The 18,378-nt window shown below is 46.4% G+C and overlaps 1 protein-coding gene across 1 annotated transcript in view; it reads left to right on the top strand.

Annotated features, from left to right (window-relative positions):
• CASQ2 (calsequestrin 2) overlaps positions 1–16,596 on the top strand; it is a 32,854-nt gene extending 16,258 nt beyond the window's left edge. Inside the window, exons 4-11 of the mRNA XM_017814777.1 lie at positions 1,179–1,290; positions 2,118–2,191; positions 2,649–2,779; positions 7,585–7,630; positions 10,705–10,759; positions 11,450–11,550; positions 11,941–12,015; positions 15,790–16,596. Coding sequence (XP_017670266.1) covers positions 1,179–1,290; positions 2,118–2,191; positions 2,649–2,779; positions 7,585–7,630; positions 10,705–10,759; positions 11,450–11,550; positions 11,941–12,015; positions 15,790–15,999 — 804 coding nt within the window. The 3' untranslated portion in view covers positions 16,000–16,596. The remainder of the gene's footprint in view (positions 1–1,178; positions 1,291–2,117; positions 2,192–2,648; positions 2,780–7,584; positions 7,631–10,704; positions 10,760–11,449; positions 11,551–11,940; positions 12,016–15,789) is intronic.
• The last annotated feature ends 1,782 nt before the right edge of the window (positions 16,597–18,378 follow it).

Raw genomic sequence — 18,378 nt, 5'->3', positions numbered from 1 at the left:
GACAGGTCAGGGCTTTGCCATGACCCCGCAGCAGTGGAATCCCTGGTTCCCATGGCTCAGGCCACTGGCAGCAGGAAACTGCACATACTGCTGTGGGTGCAGCAGAGGCACAGCCTCATGTCGGAGCATTGCTCACAAGGAGTGCAGCGTAAGGTGCTTGATGAGGTTTTGCTTGCTATGCCTTGTGGTGTGACACTGAAAAATCATGTTCTGTGAAAAAGAAAGAGACCAGGGATTTCTGTTTGGGCATTTTCCACTCAAGAGGAAAAGTACTTGGCAGGGTAATAGCAGGTAAAGCAGGGAAATAAAACCAAACACATTTGTGATGCCTCAGCAGCCTGATCTGAAACCTGAGGTTCTCTCTGAACCAGAGGTTCTCTCATCCTCTGTAGGCTATACAGTGGCCTGCCTGTTTTTCTTTTCCTCTAGCGAAAATGCACCTGATTTATACCACTATTATTGGGCAAAATAATCAGACTGAATCTTTTCACCAGCAGCGACTAGTTAAGAAAACAGAAACAGTCTGAATCAATGGCAGGTTAAAGTGCCAAATAGGTCTTCCAAATTCCTCATCAACACTGTGATGTGTGTGGGGCCAAAGCCTGGGTTTAAACCATTCTTCATAGGAGCATCAGCCAGGAAAATTCACATCCAGACTTTCCACTGCTCCAAACCTCTGTTTGGCCACCCTCTAGTGTACTGGTTTTAATGTTTTTCAAAAGCAAGTTCTTTGCAATGAACTATTCCACCAAATGACACTTGAAAACAGGTATATATAGATATAGGTATATATGTATCACTTACAGAAGCTCACAGTGTTCATACCAGCTCCTTTCGACTGCTCTTCCTTCTTCTCAGCCTCCCTAAAGCCAGCTGCAATTGCTACCCCTCATCTCTCATCGCAGCAGGTCCCTCAGCATCCATTCAGGTTACCCTGTCCTCTATCAGCCTCCCTCTGGATGCTTTCACCTATGCAGGGAACCTACTAACATCTCCCTTTGAAGGTGACCTGCATCTCTCGGTTCCTCACATTAAGGCAGAGAACACTAATTAGGGTTTCCAACAGTGAAGAAACTGGGTGACCCCTTTCTCCTCACTTAGGCTGCTTGTGACCCAAGCTGCCAGGCATAGGTTGGTGCTGCAAATCACTGTGCTATCACATGCATTTGTCATGGCAGTTGCTAGAAGACCCCGTGGAGGTCATAAACAGCAAGCTGGAGCTTCAGGCCTTTGACCAGATCGATGATGAAATCAAACTCATCGGCTACTTTAAAGGAGAAGACTCTGAACGTAAGATGTTCCTGTGGGGCTTAGAGCCTGGCTGGGGGCTCAGGGGCCGGGCGTTGGTTGTTCTGCATGAACATTAAGGGTGTTAGGGGTATATGGCAGGGTGCAACATTGTGAAAACTGATGGAAGATGAGGTGGGGTTGCAGACAAGTTTCTGCTGGTGTTATGCACGAGCCCATTCCTACACCAACAGCCATGACCCTTCTACAAGAAGTCTGCTGGTAAGAGAAGAGGGCCATAATCCAGGGCTCCTAAAGTAAAGTAAGTTTACCTCACCCAAAATCAGTTGAGGTTACAGTTATACTGGGTAAGGAAATTCAGTAATAAGTACTTTGAAAAGAAGTGGGAAAAGCCTGTTATAAAGATCTCCTGCCAGGCTGGAACCCAGCACTGTGCTGTTAGGAGTAACAGTAAAAACATACCTTGTTCCTGTACCTTGTTTCCCCTCCTCCTGCAGCAGGACAAGCATGCCTAATAATGCTTGGTGACCGCTTAGGGAATGGTGGCAATCATTAATGCTGGAGCAATTCCATGTATTTCCCAGGCTGAACTACCTCTGGACCTGCTTGATGGTGCTGCTGATTTCAGCCACAAAGTCTGGCGTGCTGGGATCTGTAGTTTTCCTGAGCACTGTGGAGCTGTGCAGCGTGTTGCTCCACTTGAAATGGTCCTTCTGTGTAAACCCTGAAAGGGTGGAAGAAACATAGGGCTGTCATCTGTTGGAGTTTGCAATAATTTATATTTGTTCTTCCCTGATGCCTTCTGTGCTGATCAAACTGTGGTCAGCTGTCTGTGAAATATCTTCTTCATTCCCCTTTTCTCCTTCCAGATTTCAAGGCATTTGAAGAAGCTGCTGAACAATTCCAGCCGTACATCAAGTTCTTTGCTACTTTTGACAAAGGGGTAAGCACCCACAGACCTAAATGGGAGCTCAAAGATGCCACCACTTGTTTTCTGAGAGCTCAGGATGTTCCCAAATTTATTATCTGGCTCCAGCTTCTCATTTTCAGTGTTCCTGTATTTTGTGGTATTCGTGTCCACATTGGGATTTGGCTCTGTCACAAGATAAAAGGCCATTTCTGCAGCATGGAGGGAGGTCCTGATATGAGTTTGACCTCCATCAGGTCTGCGGGACCTTGAGTCTGGCTTTGCTCTACTCCAGTGCTTGACACCAGTAGTGGAGAGAGCATCAGTGGGTTTTTAACCAAGGAAAGATCCATTCTTTTTTGTGGGCTACCCCTAGGAGCGCACTCTGAGGTAGAACAAGCACCCTGATCTCAGCTCTGACACTAGGAGAGACTCTGGGTAGGCAAAGAGGCACATCAGGCTCCCTCACCTCTGACTATCTGCACTGTAACAGGTTGCCAAGAAGCTAGGTCTGAAGATGAATGAGGTGGACTTCTATGAACCATTTATGGACGAGCCTGTTCACATCCCTGATAAGCCTTACACAGAAGAGGAGCTGGTTGAATTTGTGAGAGAGCACAGAAGGTAGGTAGTGTACAGGATGCTCCTGGAAAAGGAAGGTGAGTAAAGGTGTCTGTCATTGCAACCTTGCCTTTCTAGGGCAACCCTCTCAGAAAAAATCAGCATGACAACCACCTTTTCCATGATTTGCTGACCCAGGTTGGAGATTGTGGCTGGTTTTTCGCTAGTCCCAGAGGTAAAAGTATCTGTGTAGCAATCAGAACTCACTACAATGGGGCTGTGACAACACAGCCTCCTTTTCCTCCCTAGTTAGTCCTCCTTCAAAAAGCTGGGAGGTTTGAAAGCAGTGGAGAGTGGAAACCTTGGCCTACTTTCAATGCTTTTTATTTAGGTCTATGTAGAAGATAATCTTCTCCAAGGCCTCTCAAGTCAAATTCAAATCTGTCCAGTCCCATCCTTCCCCAAAACAGCTTCACTAATGGCTATATTCCTCTCCTAATGTCAGGTACATTTGGAGGCAGGCTCTGAGCTTAGACTGAGCTCGGAGGAACTGCGATGGACTAAGAGACTTCTGCTGACAAAGGGCACAGAGAGGCAGCCACTGCTGTCATGGCTGTGTTGAGCCTCATGTGGCAATGGTCCTGAGCACCTACAGTGTTTGATCAACCCAGCAGGAGCTGTGGATGCTCCATGCTTTTTGCAATCAGGTTTATTGCACAGTTGTTCAGGGACTCAGCTACCAATGTTTTGGAAGTCACCGGAGAGGCTGATCCTGTGTAAAAGGGTGAGGTTAAATATACAGGCACAGCTACCGATAAGGTGCTGTGTTTTTACACCCCTAAAAACACCATGCAGGATAATGGCACAGTTAACCTGCTGCTCCTGCAATAGCATTTCCCAGCAGACATTCAAGGGACCAGGCCAGAGTTTCAGGAAAGCAGGACCATTGATATAGAGGGGGATCTCAAATTTGGCTCAGCTGGAGGTTTGTGTTCAACCACAGAGGGTTTAGAGACAGATCATCTCTGGAATCCACAACTCACCAGACTAGGAAACAGAGCTCTGCTTTTTCTGAAACATGAAAAGCTCCTCTATCTCCCATGTACTTGAAATTCACTTTGCTGACCTCCAAGACTTCTTGACCTCAGTCCTTCCCATCTTTTTTTTCCAAGCTCTTTCTGTTGAGCAGTAGCATCAGGAGGCTGATTAAGCACAGTCAGCTAAATGCTAGCCTAATAAGGCAAGCTCTCCACCAGCACAAAATTGCAGCGAAATGCCCTAAGTCTTATATATTTCAAGATGCTATGTGGTCCTTGCTAGGATCAAGGGGGTGGGCCATGCATTTTGCAAGTGCCAAGGCTCAGAAGAGAATTAAAAGGAGTCTTGTACAATCAGATGCCTGAAATCCCAAACCCACCAAGGTGCTGCTGTGGCAGGGGAGGAACCCTGGGGTGACAGTGATACGTTCCTAGCAGTTAATGCTGAGTGTCTCAGAGTAGAAGTACTTCTTCCTACCTTGCCACCAGTAAAGGACCTAAAGCCACAGATGGGAATTAGTCAGACATGGAGATGATCAGACCTGTAGACTAAAATGAAGTAACCTCAGCAGCTGCCACATGCTGGTTCCCTGTAGGCAACTTGGGAGGGTATTCTCTGCAGGAAGGTATAGAGGATCATTGGCCTCCTCCCCCTCACACAACAGATTTTCTCACTTCATGGGCATGGATTAACCCTTCTGAGGTGCAACACCCCGCTGCCACCTCTCCATCCCACTAAAGGAGCCATGTCACATCAATGGGGAAAGCTACTACTGGTCAGCAGCATCCAGGCTCTTTGTCATGCCTTAAAGAGCCCTTGCAAAAATGGCTCCCTAGTACTGTGCCCAAGGAGGCTTCACTACCACTTCCTCCAGAAACTGGGATTTGCTGCGCTTCCATCGCAGCCTCAAGACAGGATCTGAAGCAGGTGCCCAGGAGGAGCCCACACACAGCCTCCCAGCTGAGGCTTCTCCAGGCAGCTGCAGACTGTGGTGGGAAAGTTCATCCTCTCCTGAGCAGGTCAGGAAGTCGGTGTTCAGTGTGGTGGGGTGACTCGTCCAAGGCTGCACAGCAGATGGGTGCCCACTCGGGCGCAGAGACCAGGCGCTGGGACTCCAAGGTCTCAGCCCAGATTTTGCTCCCAGTTGCACAAAACCAAATTACATGGTAGCTCCTCTGCTTGCAGCAAGAGGCCTTTGGGTTTATGCCTGTTTCACATGCAAAATGCTGGGGTTGGACCCCCAGTTCTCTGCAACTGTGGTGTAGCAACCTGGGGGACTGAATTCTGCTCCCTCTTACTTAACAAAACCCCACTTACTTCACTCCCTCCAGCATAGAGAGGTATCCAGAGCAACAACACAGCAATCAGTTCCTGTGAGTGTGATCAAATCCTTCCCATTGAGTTTCCTTTCTCCAAGTGCTTCTCCCAGAGAACAGCTTAGGGAAAGTGTCTTGAAAGCAAGCTACAAGTATGCCTAAATACGTAATATGCATTCACCTGATATAACCTCTGGGTTTGGACTATTAACAATGAGAGGATTGCTAGGTCAAAAATTATATATCTTATTGGCTATTTCTTCAATTTCTATAGTAGTTTCTACCTTATTTCTATTTTGATGCTAAAAATACCCTACTGTAATGAGTTCAGCAGCTGAATTATGCATTGCATCAAAAGACCATTCCTATTTGTTCAGTTTATACCAGCTACCTAATGATTTCTCTGGACACCTACTAACTCTTGTGTTAAGAGGAACAATGACTAATACTTTAGGTAATCTGTAGGGAGAGAATTGCAGAATATTCTGAGTTGAAAGGAACCCACAAGGATAATCAAGTCCAACTCTTAACTGAATGGCACATACGGGGATCAAACCCACGACCTTGGCATTATTAGTGCCATGCTCTAAGATATTCACTTTTTTTTACCATTCTTGATTTTTTAGACCCCCTGCCAAATCCCTCTTCTGTCACCTCCTTTACAAGATAAAGAATTCTTATCTATTTAATCTTCACCAAATAGAGATCATTCCACACCTTCACTCATCACTGCCACGTTTCCATGTGCCTTTTTCAGTTGTTCATGTCATTTCTGTGATGGGATGACCAGAACTACACATACATTCACTGTGGAGGTGCACAGTGTAGCTCTCCATTGCCATGAGGGTATAGTATGTCCTTCTCCTTAGTAATTTCCCAACTGTTTGTAACCTTCTTTTTGCCATTTTCCTTTGGAGTTGATGCTTTCTCAATTTGTTACAACTTGCCCCCTTTCCTAAGAGGCAATAATTAATTACAACTAATTTAGAACCCACTGTTGCACCTGTATAATCAGGGCTGGTTTTCTGCAAGTATGTTACTTGCTATATGAGTGTTTATCATGCAGACACTCAAGTTTCAAGAGATCTCTCTGTATCACCTCTGTTGATCATCAAAGAACTGGATATGATAAGCAAATCTTCCTATTTCCCATCTTTTTCAGACTATATGAGAATATGTTATGCATGTGATCATGCCAAAGAATATGCTGTGAATTGGTTAATTTCCTCTGTCATAAAAACTGAACATTCATCTTCACTCTTCAACAGTATTAATCCACAGGAGGATCCTCTCCTCTGATCTAACTGCAGCTCAGTTTCCCTGAGAGTCTTTAATAAAGGATCTTGTCCAATGGTTCTCCAAAGTCCACTCACCACATTCACCAGCATACCTTCCCCCACTCGTTGACTTGCTCTGGGAACTCCATAGCCACAACTTTCCTCCTAAAGGCCATGCATCTCTTGTAAAGTCACATTATATTCCTTCAAAGGTCTCTTAGCTCTAACTTTGCTGGTAGCACTGTGCTCATAAGGAAGTCACCCTTCCAGATCTGTGGCTCCTCAGGTCCTTCAGGAAGCTCTATAAAATGCTCTTGTTGCCACTGCTCTGATAGCAGGGCAAACTGAAGTGAGAGGTTACAGTTACACATCTCACTTATGCCACCTGGTTCTGGCAACACTCTTCTACTCCCTTTACCAATCTGTTCTAAAACCTCATAGACTGACACTTCTCTTTGCAAGAGGTCCTGGGCCAGGTCAGCCACAGAGACCGGCTCTTCTGGGGGATCCTTCATGAACACCTGATGTCATAGCAAGCAGAGGTGCAAAGGATGACTTGTGCTTGTCTGCTATGGCCTTGTGTTCCTTGGGTGCCCCTTTAACACCACAGTCAACTCGCAGCCTGCCAGGCTCTCTGACAAGCTTCCTGCTATGATTGTGTCTGAAAATATTTACTCTTAACTTTTTGGTCCTTTTTGAACTAATTCTCAAAAAAATTTGCTTTGACTAGTCTTAGGGTTTAAATTTTCTTCTCAGTGGTTATTAGATTGAATATCTTCTTCAGAGGTTATTCTGTCTTCTGTGTGTCAGCAGAGGTTGGAGGGATTTCTGTGCTGAAATTTTGCTGAGGTAAAACCAGGAGAAAAGGGAGACAAAGCCCATTAGGAATGTCCCAGAACAGAAAGACAAAAGTGAATGGGTCACCTCATGCTCTCAGAACAGACAGAACAATCTGCCACGTGTGAGACTAATTCACCAGCATATCCCAGAACAGAGAGGCATCTCATCTTCCCAAGCATGAGTAGTGGTTGTGATGACTCCAGTGGGGCCAGGGGCAGGATTTTATCACCATAAGTAAAAGCATAAGTTGACCTACAGTGCCCCCATGCTTGCATTCAAAATGTGGCTGATCCAGCCACAGTCAAATATGCCATGGTGACCATTTCTGTGTTTCTGGCAGCATCACATGTGACAGTGCTGGATATGTCCTCAAAGAGCATTTCTGTCTTCCTTTCAGGGCCACCTTGAGGAAGCTGCGCCCAGAGGACATGTTTGAGACGTGGGTAAGTACATGAGGGTGGGAAGCCTTGTGTCCCCTGCCAGCTTTCAACAAGGAACTGCTGCCCGACTCCAGTCTCTGGCTGGGCAAAACACTATCTTTCCTTCCTTGCAAAGCTACTTTCTCTCTGCTCCAAAGAAGGGAAGGCCTTGGCTGTGATGCCCAGTGCCCGAGTTCAAACAGTGTGCTCAAATGCTTTGCTCAACAGTGGTGGACAGCTGAACTGGGTCCCGTTTGCTCCACAGATGGAAGAGAGAAAGCCAAGCAGTTTGCCAGGCAGGTGTTGGGCCTGTGTAGGGACCATGACAGAGCTGTGGAGGACATTCCGCTGCAGGATGCTCCATCTCAGCTAATGGATATCAGTGTTGGTAGTAGGAAGATTTCAGTGGCCTGCTTGCTGGGTGAGCTGCACAGATTGTACAGATGTCTCATGGAAATTCACAGAATCATAGATTGGTTTGGGTTGGAAGGGACCTTAAAGATCATCTAGTTCCAACCCCCCTGCCATGGCAGGTACGTCTTCCACCAGATTAGATTGCTCAAAGCCCCATCCAAGCTGGCCTTGAACACTTCCAGGGATGGGGCATCCACAAATTTTCTGGACAACCTGTTCCAGTGTCTCACAACCCTCACAGTAAAGAATTGCTTCCTAATATTAAGTCCTAATTCCTAAAGCTAAATCTACCCTTTCCCCCTCACCCTGTCACTACATGTCCTTGTAAAAGTAACAGAGTAGTTGTACAATTCAAAATGCAAGTGAGGGCAGGCAGTACAGTTAATTATATAGATTTCAAAGCAGGTCATGCATTGATTGCACTTCTTATGGTGTATGCAAGCTGCAAATCAGCAACTGTGAAGATGTAACCAGCAGTTTAGATCCTATCGGGGCCCCTGGTGGTCTAGTGGTTAGGGTGCAGGACTCTCACCGCTGCGACCCGGGTTCGATTCCCAGCCCCCCGGGCAGATGGAGCTCGTTAGCCCTGTGAGGCAATCCATCTAAGAGAAGGTCACTCTAAACAAACCTACATTCTGAGACCCTCACTGCCACTGTCCAAGCTTGCTCGGCCCCGGCAGATGAACCTCAGGATTAAAGGGTGGGCTCAGTTCAGCGCACGCTGGGTCTCACCTAAAAAATCCACTGCGCAGGCTCGAAGGGTTAATGACCTTTCCCAAATCTTCGCTTGCGAAGACTGGCCATTTATATTAGACCCTATCACACACTCTCCCTGGTCTGCAGGGTTGGGGAAGAGGGAAAGAGCGAAAATGAAAGAAAAATTGTGTATTACAAATTATCCCTTCACTGTGAATGAATACAATGTTAAAAGCTAGTCAGGGACCCTCAAGTCCCAGATGAATGATGAAAAACAAAGCTGAACAGGTGCTTTACAGACACTAAGGAAGATGCAGTCATTCCTCCAGAAGGCTTGACATGTTTATAACAGCATATTCAGATCTCCCCTTGCTTGGCTGTGTAACATGAAATGCTGCGAGACTCTGAAGTGGCAAAAACCTTGGGAGTCTTTAATACAACTAGCAAGAGGTAATAAAATTGAACCAGGAGTTATGAGTCACTTAGGCATGATAGCTTTTCATTTTGTTTTGAAATACAGACTCTGTATAGAACATAGCTCCCAAGATCCATTGAAGCCCCTCCAAGGTTTTTAACGGAGCTTCAGTGAGACCCAAATTTCACTTTCAAACTGAACATATTCTAAATTAGCCTCAGGAAAAGTGTGAATTCACAGCGGTGGGACATTTCTTTACCAGCAGCCTGGGAATACAGAGCTTGCCTCCACTACAAGCAGGGGACTCATACCTACAGAAGAGAGAGGGCTGGATTTTGTTCTCACTGGAAGTTTACAACATGCTCAATGCTTTCACTGGAGTTAGTCCAGTTTCGTTAGCTGCCTTGGAGGTCAGAATAGAGCTATATTATATAGCTATATACATATAAATATATATGGCATATATACATACATTTTATTTTACTGTCTGACAATGCTGCTGGCAAATATGAAGAAAAAGTAACAGTGCAGATTTTGCCAGCTGTAAGTGGTCTGAATTCCAAGTAAATCTGCCCAGAATGTCCCAGTGAAAACATATTCCCTGAAGACATCCACAAAGGCTCCGCATCCGCTATTGTTTTTAAAGATAATGTTTTCCACTTAATCTTTCAGGGGCTTTTTCCCTTTCAGTTTTTGATGGTGGCTTTGTCACCTCTGGGCTCAGAAGGGAAAAGAAATTAGCATTTAGATGGGAATTTTTTCTTGCATTAAAACCAATTGAAATGGAAACCAGGACCGACAGCGGGTGAGGAAGGCGAAACCGATCCGTGGGATAATTCAGAGATGACATTCATAGCAGGCGGATGATGAACCGGCCAGCAGATCCATTGGCCTTTGCCGATATCATTACCCATTACTCATGTGTCTCACGGAGAAAAGCAGCCTAGCAGGCTGTCATTTCTGTCCTCCACTCATTGGAGCCCTGAAATGAGCCCCCCCTCAATTCTTCTCACTGCTCATAGAGAGCCTCACCTAAAGCAGAGACCCTTCACCTCCCAAAAGGGGTCCAAATGAGCCTCCTTTCCTCTCATATTGTGAGAAAACCTCCTTTGCTGGTCCACGAGGAGCATGTTCTGTGACTAAGCATGGTGGCAGATACTTGTTTCCCTGTAAACTATCCCCTGGGATCTGCAAATTGAGGAGGGTAGGTGGCCTCAGGCATGAATGGGAAGCCTATATTCCCATGCTAGAGAGCCTTCAACCTTCTCTGCAGACAAACTTTTGCCCCACACCATCAGAAGCTCCCTCACCTTTGCCATCATGGTGCACACACATCATTTTTAACTGAAGACTTTCAGCAACACTACCCAAACTACCCACTTCAGCACCGAGTACCTTCATGACTCGGCCTCACCTCAGCTTCCATTTCTGGCTTCTCAGTGGGGCTCCAGTCAAGCTTCCATTTGCAACTTTCTTGTTTGTTTGAAGGCATCCCACTGCTCTCAGTCTCCAGCAACTGCCCGGACTCTGTCCTCCCTCCCTGGCCCATCAGTAATGGTTTTGTTGTTTCCAGGAGGATGACATGGACGGTATCCACATCGTAGCCTTCGCTGAAGAAGATGACCCAGGTAAAAGGCTATTTTCTTCCTTGTGTGACTCTCCATCCCTCAAGGAAGTGTGTTTTCTTGTGCTTTGTTTGCATAGTGGAGCCTAGCACCCTGGCTGGGATGGGGAGCCCCAGCATGATGGGATGGGGAGCCAGGATGCTTCTGGGTGTTTATGCTAGCAGCCGTGCTAGCTGGGATTCAAATTTTGGATATAAATGGATGACTACCTGGGAAAAAAAAGTCATCCCCTCCACCCAGCACCAGAATTTTCTCCCTAACTCTGCATCCATCTTGCTGTGTGAATCTGGGAAAGTGCTTAAGTCTGGGTGTGTGATAGGCATGTGGGAAACCAGAGGCCACAAACTCCTGAAAAGCCGTGGCATCAATGCGTCTCAGAGCCATCAGCATGTCGAAATGTTTTGGCCTCTTGGGGGCTCAGTTCCTCCCTCATCACAAGAAAATAGTGACATTGTTCCACTCCATGGAAGGATTATGAGACTTAATTCATGTGTAACTAATTTCAATACCCGGGGAGGATGCCTGAAATTAAAAGCTTTATTATCGAAATAAAGCGCTGGGAGACAGCATTTTAATGAGAACTATAAACAACTCCTGTGTGCATAGGGGAGCCAGGGAAGCTGGAAACTCCACAAGCAAAAAGTGCCAGTGTGTTTGTAGGAGAGAGTTACAGTGGTTCATGTGTCATTTCAGATGGTTTTGAGTTCCTGGAAATTCTGAAGCAGGTTGCCAGGGACAACACTGATAATCCTGACCTGAGCATTGTCTGGATTGACCCTGATGACTTTCCTCTGGTGAGTGGCAGAGGCTCCTTGCCTTTCTTGGTTTAATTCGTGGATGTGGTGGGTGTGGGGGTGTGTGTGCATGTGCACACACAAGTGCAGGAATTGCCCAGGGAATTTGGGAGAGGGAAGGATGGGAAACTGGACCACAGGCAATCCCCTTGAGAGTTTGTTGTTTGGGTCTTTTGGGTCTGCCTCCCATGAAGGTGTTATCTCGGGAACATTCCCAGAGTTGGCATTTTCCTTTGCCAGGTGTGGCAACCCAAGCTTATGTTCAGGCCTCTCTTCTCTCCCATGCACTTGTCAATGCACATCCCTCACACCACAGCCCAGTTGACTAAACTAGTGCAAGGGGGCATTACAAACATCTTTTCCTGAGCTTTTTGTTTCTCACTCCTGCAGCTGATCACTTACTGGGAGAAGACCTTCAAGATCGACTTGTTTAGACCACAGATCGGGGTGGTGAATGTCACAGACGTGAGTAGTGTGTGCCCAGAAAATCCAGGGACCCCAAGATTAGGGTGCTAGAAAGGATGGGACTTGAGGTCCACTGGAATCAGTGGGATTTCTGCTCTTAAGTACACGTAGACCAGGCTTTTGCCCTGGGAAAAAGTGTGAAGACCTCACCATTCCCACAAGCAGTGGAGTTCTTAATAGCTCCAATGTCCAGCTTCAGGGCTTTGGTCTGAGTGTGTTTCTGCTGCTGAGTCACACACAAACTACATTTACTGAAGACAGGACCAGCCCCTGTGGCCTAAGATTCAGGGCTTTGCCAAGTTTAGGTTTCAAGGTCTCACATTTCCACCCCAAATCACAGTATGAACCTTTATCCATTCCCTGCTGTGACAGCCTGTGTGGGATTGTGGAGGAAAAGTGTGTGTAGGGAGAAAAGAAAGCCATGCTTAGGGAAGAGAAGAGGAGAAAAAGGAGGTTGTTTTTGCAGCAGAAGCAGAATGGCACAGCTTGAGCGTAGGAGGGAAAAATGGTCTCCAACAGATGACAGGGAGAAACTGTACAGCTTGAAAAAAACTAAATAAATACACAGTTTTAATAAAAGTACAGCATAAACCGGTAATCGAGGGATCCTCCTGTGGTAAAGAGGGTGTGCTGAGATTCATCCAGGCCCTCCTCCTTCTCAGCCACTGCCATGCAGGTAGTGCTGGGGGGATTTGGGTGGGAAGAGGAGACCCACCCAAGCCATACCTGGTGGTAGTGAAGGGTTTCCACACTGTCCCACAGCCAGCAGCACTGCAGAGGGAGAGCTGGAGAAGCAGGTGCTGCTTTGGCACAGCTGCAGTAGTGGTAGTACCCACAGCACCCACAGCACTCACAGCTGTGCTACTGAGCCAACTTTCTAGCAGCTACTGTTTTAACTATGGTTGCCTTCAAGCCAGCAAGCCACAGGACTGACATCAGGTTACCCACACACTGTGAGTTTTTAAGGCAGGTGGGAGAGGGACCCATTTGACCCTCACCAGCAGAGATCTCAGGAGAGTTGCTAAGTGCAGTGTAACATGCTTCACAACCCTAACATGACTACAGAGAGAAACTGTTTTCTCCTCAATCTGACCATAGCAGTCCAGATGATCAGAGAGCACATAAAGCAGCATGCTGCAGCCTGGCTCACTTATTACCTGAGTTTATTTTTGGTGGTTAAGTGCCAGGTGTTTTAACCTCTTAAAAATGAACCTGTGTGGGTATGTAAGAGTCTCTGGAAACAGAAATCTCTCCACTGCAGAAGTAAATTGGTGCTTGACTTTGTGTTTGCAATTTCAGTGTATGTGAACTTGATGTTTCATTAGAAGAGAGCAGAGAGGGATTTAAGAGTTGGGACAAATGTCTGGGGCTGGGTGCTGGTTCTGGCACCACCACTGACCTTGCTTCCAGCCTTCACATCCTCTCTCTTGTATCGCCCCAGAAAAAGAGGGACAGAAAGTGTGTACTGGACGGTTGTGCCTATGGTTAAAGCAGATGCTGTAAGACCATAAGATGGGAGATGGGATGGTGAAGGCAAAGTGATGGTGTCATGAAGAAGGCAGAGCCCCTGGATATTGCCCATCCCGTTGATGGAGATGAGAGGCTGACTTGGGAGTCACTGAGTGGTTGCAGCACTGGCTGGATGTGAGCTCTTTACCTGTAATAGAGCAGTAATCCTCCAGACCATGAAGACCCAGTGATTTAAGCCTTGTTAGCAGAATTGTTAAGGGAGAGACAAAAGGGAAGGGGACCAAGATAGCACTTGTCACTTCAGATCATAAGAGGAATGAACAGATAAGCCAAAAATAGAGCCCAAGTCTTCCAGTCTTTTGACCTTCTCACTAGTCTGCAGTACCTTCCTTCATTATATTTACTGTGACTGGTCATGTTTAAGTCACGTCAAAGCTACATTAAACAGAAATCAATGGAAATTCATGGAAGTGGGATTGTCAGAGGCATGCGAATCATATAGAAAGCAGTATTAAGTAAGAACATATGCCTTATTATTCAGCAGTCACTCAGAGACCTGTAAAAACTCATGCATTATCTGGCTTTGATATAGTAAATGTTTCAGGTTGTTGATTATAGTATTTGCAGTTTTTATTTCACTCCTCTTAAGTCCATTTTTTATTTCTCGAGAGAGATTTAAGAAAGTTCTAGGTTGGTGGGTGATAACTAAAACAAACATTGAGCTCATTTCATTATTTCACTGTTACATCACAACATTCAGCCAAGTTACACAGGTACAAAGTGGGGCTTACACAACAGAGTAAAAATAAACACTGCTGTTGGCTTCTGTGGACATAACCCCTGTGACCCCACATCTTCTCTAAAAACCTGCCAAAACAAACACTGGAGCTCCCAGCTGCCCCAACTGGCTCGTCACATTGTGGTGGCTCAGGACTTAGGGCCATGATGCTCTGCTCTGCAAAATATCGCTACTTTATTTGCACAGCATCTTCTCTAGGTAAAATGGGGCCACTCCTGTTCCCATTATTTAAATGTGTCACTTTTTTCCACACAAATATTCCTGAGGTTAAGGACAAGATCATTTGTGTGAAGCAAGAGCTGCATGCCTCTCCATTGCTATTTTTTATTTCAGTTTTGGTAGTTTAGAAGGAAAATACTGTATGGGAGAAATAGCTTTCCTTGAGCAGAAATTGGTCTAGAGTTTTAGCAAGCCATAAACCAAAGAGAATTAGATAGCACAGACAGGGAAAGAAGTTGGATGCATTTTCAAAAGCTGGTAGCTTTCTTCTGAGATATGAAGATCACTTACTTCTACAACATCAAACACTGAATGAGATAACCTCACAGCACCTCTGCAAAATAGGATGCTGATCCTGTTTTATGGAAGGGATGCAGTGAAGGGAAAGGGGCTGACCCAGGTATTTACCCAAGGAACCTACAGCAAAGCAGAGAGGAAAATCTTGATTTCCAGGCCTCAGAGACCATTCAAGCTATGCTTGCTGTCCCTGGGTAACAGTTATAATTTACTCATCATCTTCTTACTGAATTCCCCCATCTGCTCTGGTTTGTGGAGGTAATGCAGACAGCTGGAGGGAAAGAGCAGGGGCACCAGGGCATTGGTGGTTTTCACCATTCTTCAACTGTAGCATGGCTGAGATGATCTGAGGAAAGGGTCTTCCAAGAGGAGGAACCACTTTCACAAGTGGAGAGTCCAGAAAACAATCCTGAAGCAAAGGTGATGGTAAAAATTTGGGGAGAAGGAGTGATGACAGAGGGGTATAAAAGCTCAAAGGAAGAGGTCCCAAAAGGGCTCAGGATGGAAGGAGGGAAATGCTGTGATGTCCTATGAACTGGGGCAATGCAGGGGGAACTGGCACAGTTGGTCTCTTTGAGATCTCTTTATGTAGACTTGGAGTCTACAGAACTCCCCAGACAGAGTGAGGACAATGCATTGGGTAGGCAATGCTCTTGCTCACAGGTGTAGGCAGTGCAGGAGAGGAACAAGCAGCAGTCACACATCTCACCCAGGGCACACAATACCACACACCCATGAAAAGCCATTGACCAGTCCCACTGCCCCTGGCCAGATACAACAACACTACAGGGAGAAGCGGTAATCCCAGTGCATAGGCCGAGAGATGCCTTGCTTGAGTCTGCCCACGAGCTGTGGCAAAGAGGGAGCTAATGCTGCCACCAACCCTGTATCCCACCCATGGTCCAATCCTTACTCCTACAATAGTAGTGAGCCCCATCTCTTGCCTGTGTCTCTGAGGGCAGCTAATCCCCCATCACCTGTCCCTGCAGGCTGACAGCATCTGGATGGACATCAGAGATGATGATGATCTGCCCACAGCTGAGGAGCTGGAAGACTGGATAGAAGATGTGCTTTCTGGGAAGATAAATACTGAAGATGATGATGATGACGATGATGACGACGATGATGATGACGATGACGATGATGACGACGATGATGATGACGACGATGATGATGACGACGACGATGACGATGACTAACTGTGACTCTGTGCAGTTTGACTTGTGGGGCCCGAGAGCCCTCCCCCTGTGGCAGGTCCTTCCATTGGAAGGCCTGTGTTTGAGCAAGCACTGCTGCTCCTATTTGCCCCCTGCCCTGCTCCCCCTGCCCCTGCCCTTGCCGGGACCCCCTGGCCTGATTCTCAGTGGTGCTGAGCCACCGGGACTGCCCCTGCGGTGGGCAGTGCCTGCAGGCACCCAGCACCGCTGCAAATCATGCCTCCTTAGTAAGGACAATAGGAATCTGCAGGGAATCTGCCCCCAGTGTCCCAGGGCAGGAGAAAAGTGCCTGCCTGCTTGCTGCCAGAGGGACGCAGGGAGCCAGTTTGTGTTTTCCATGTTCATCAGCCCAGCACTTAACATCCAAAGACCAAATCTCCCTTCAAGACATTGAGAAGGACACTGTAAAGTTTAGTCCTTTTATTAAACACAATGCCCTTTGCAGATACTCTGCCAAGACCACTCAATCCTGCAAGTCCTGCTGCGGGAGTCCCTAGCTAACGCTAGGAGCAGCAAAATGCTTTGGGAGGGGAGGAAGGTTTTAGGGATGCTATTAAAGTTTTCAGTGATTCCACATAACAACAGGATATTCTTGTCTGGCAGTGTGATGCAAAACCAGTCGCCATGCCCTCTGTCTGAACCTCTTTTCTTGAAAGCTCGGGCCATGGCCGGGGAAGTGCAGATGGTCTGATAGGAGGCATAAAAGCTCACAAGTTCCTGAACTGCTGGAAAGGCTGATCCAGGTCTGAGTGCAAACTCTTGAGTTTGAAGACCATGGCACTGAGTCAAGCCAATGGAAACATCCGTAGGGGCCCACCCTGAAGCTCTCCTATTCCCCATGACCTTCTGGCTTTAGCTGACTCTTCACTCAAAGCCCATGTAGCATCTATTCCCATGACCAAGATGTTGGGAGGGAACACACCCATCCAACTACATTTGATATTGGATGAGGTACGTCGGGCAATGAGCGGCGAATGGATTCAAGTTGTTTGGCTTTAAGTATTTAGTTGCACAGTTACTCCCTGCTGAGAGACTCGGATGTCTCATAGTAGCCTGCGAGAAGCATCTTTTGACTGCAGGAGCTCAGGGTGCCAGTTTGCAGTCAAGGGGGTCGCTCACAAAGCAAAGGGTCTGCAACACAGTCCTGGTGAGTGCAGCACCATCCACATGCAGGTCACTGTGGCAGCATTAAATCTCCCTGCTTTCCCATGCCAGCAGATTTCAATTGTCTTAGCTTATTAGGTTTGACAATAGTACAATGAACAGAGAGTTCGGAGATAGTTTTATCTCTATATACACATTTATAAGGATGTTCTCTGGTTGTTCAGGCTTGTTAGCATAGGTAGGGTATGCATCTCCTTTCTTGCTACAGATGGAAAACATTGTCCTGACTGTTCTTTTACTGGCTTACGTCAGAGGTAAGTGATATTAGAGGAAATAAGAGTGTGAGGGACAGGAGAATCAGAGCTCATTACACAAGTGTGAATCAGCCTGATGAGAAACAAGGTTCACACACTATATATTTCCTTTATCAGATGAACCACAAAGCAAGATTTTATAGATTTTTTTTTTGCTGCCTGTTGATCAGTCTCTTTGACTCTCCTCTACATTAGCTGAAACAGAAATTTGAAACTACTGGTATAAAAAAGCTAAAGTATTGATATATTCCTATGTATGCCATATCCCTTGGTAGAAAATGCCAGTATGAACAACACATGGCTGGATATCTATATATATCTATGCATATGAATGAATACTGTGCTAATATGGCATATGACTGTAGGCCAAGTTAGCTCCTCACTGAATATAAAACATTCAACATGTGCTTTTAAGACACAGCTATTAGAAGAATAGACAAGGCAGCAAAGCCCCCAGGCCAACTTTTCATGCTTTCTTGCTTCCTTATGATACATAAGCACTGCCTGGAAGACGAACCAACTTTTTGGGGGAAACCATTCACCTGGTTGCTCTGGGGTGACGAACAACTTTCAAAAGCCTTGAAATGCAGAGTGCTCTCAGCATGGAGGTCCCCTTCTCCTTTTCTCTCACATTTGCCTCTCTCCTGGCCAACAGGGTGCCCAGCACTCTACTCTTTCCTTTGAGCTCTTTCCTCAAGAGGTTTGCTGGAGGACCCTGGGTCAGAGAGAGAGGGAGCAGGCAGGACTCAAGGTCTCATTCATGCACACTGGTAAAGAGCAAGAAGAGGCAAAACTAGCCATCTAGTAGTCTCCCAGTCTGCAATTAAGGGACAACTACTCACCTGAGAAAAATACATGCTTATTTTTACCTTGGGGTAAAACATGCCCAGTTAAAACATGCCCAGTTAGGAGTTAAACATGCCCAGTTTCACCCTTCATAAGG

The sequence above is a fragment of the Lepidothrix coronata genome, unplaced genomic scaffold (genome assembly GCF_001604755.1).
Source record: "Lepidothrix coronata isolate B3197 unplaced genomic scaffold, Lepidothrix_coronata-1.0 Scaffold46, whole genome shotgun sequence".
NCBI lineage: Eukaryota > Metazoa > Chordata > Aves > Passeriformes > Pipridae > Lepidothrix > Lepidothrix coronata.
This window is presented reverse-complemented; position numbering and strand designations above follow the sequence as displayed.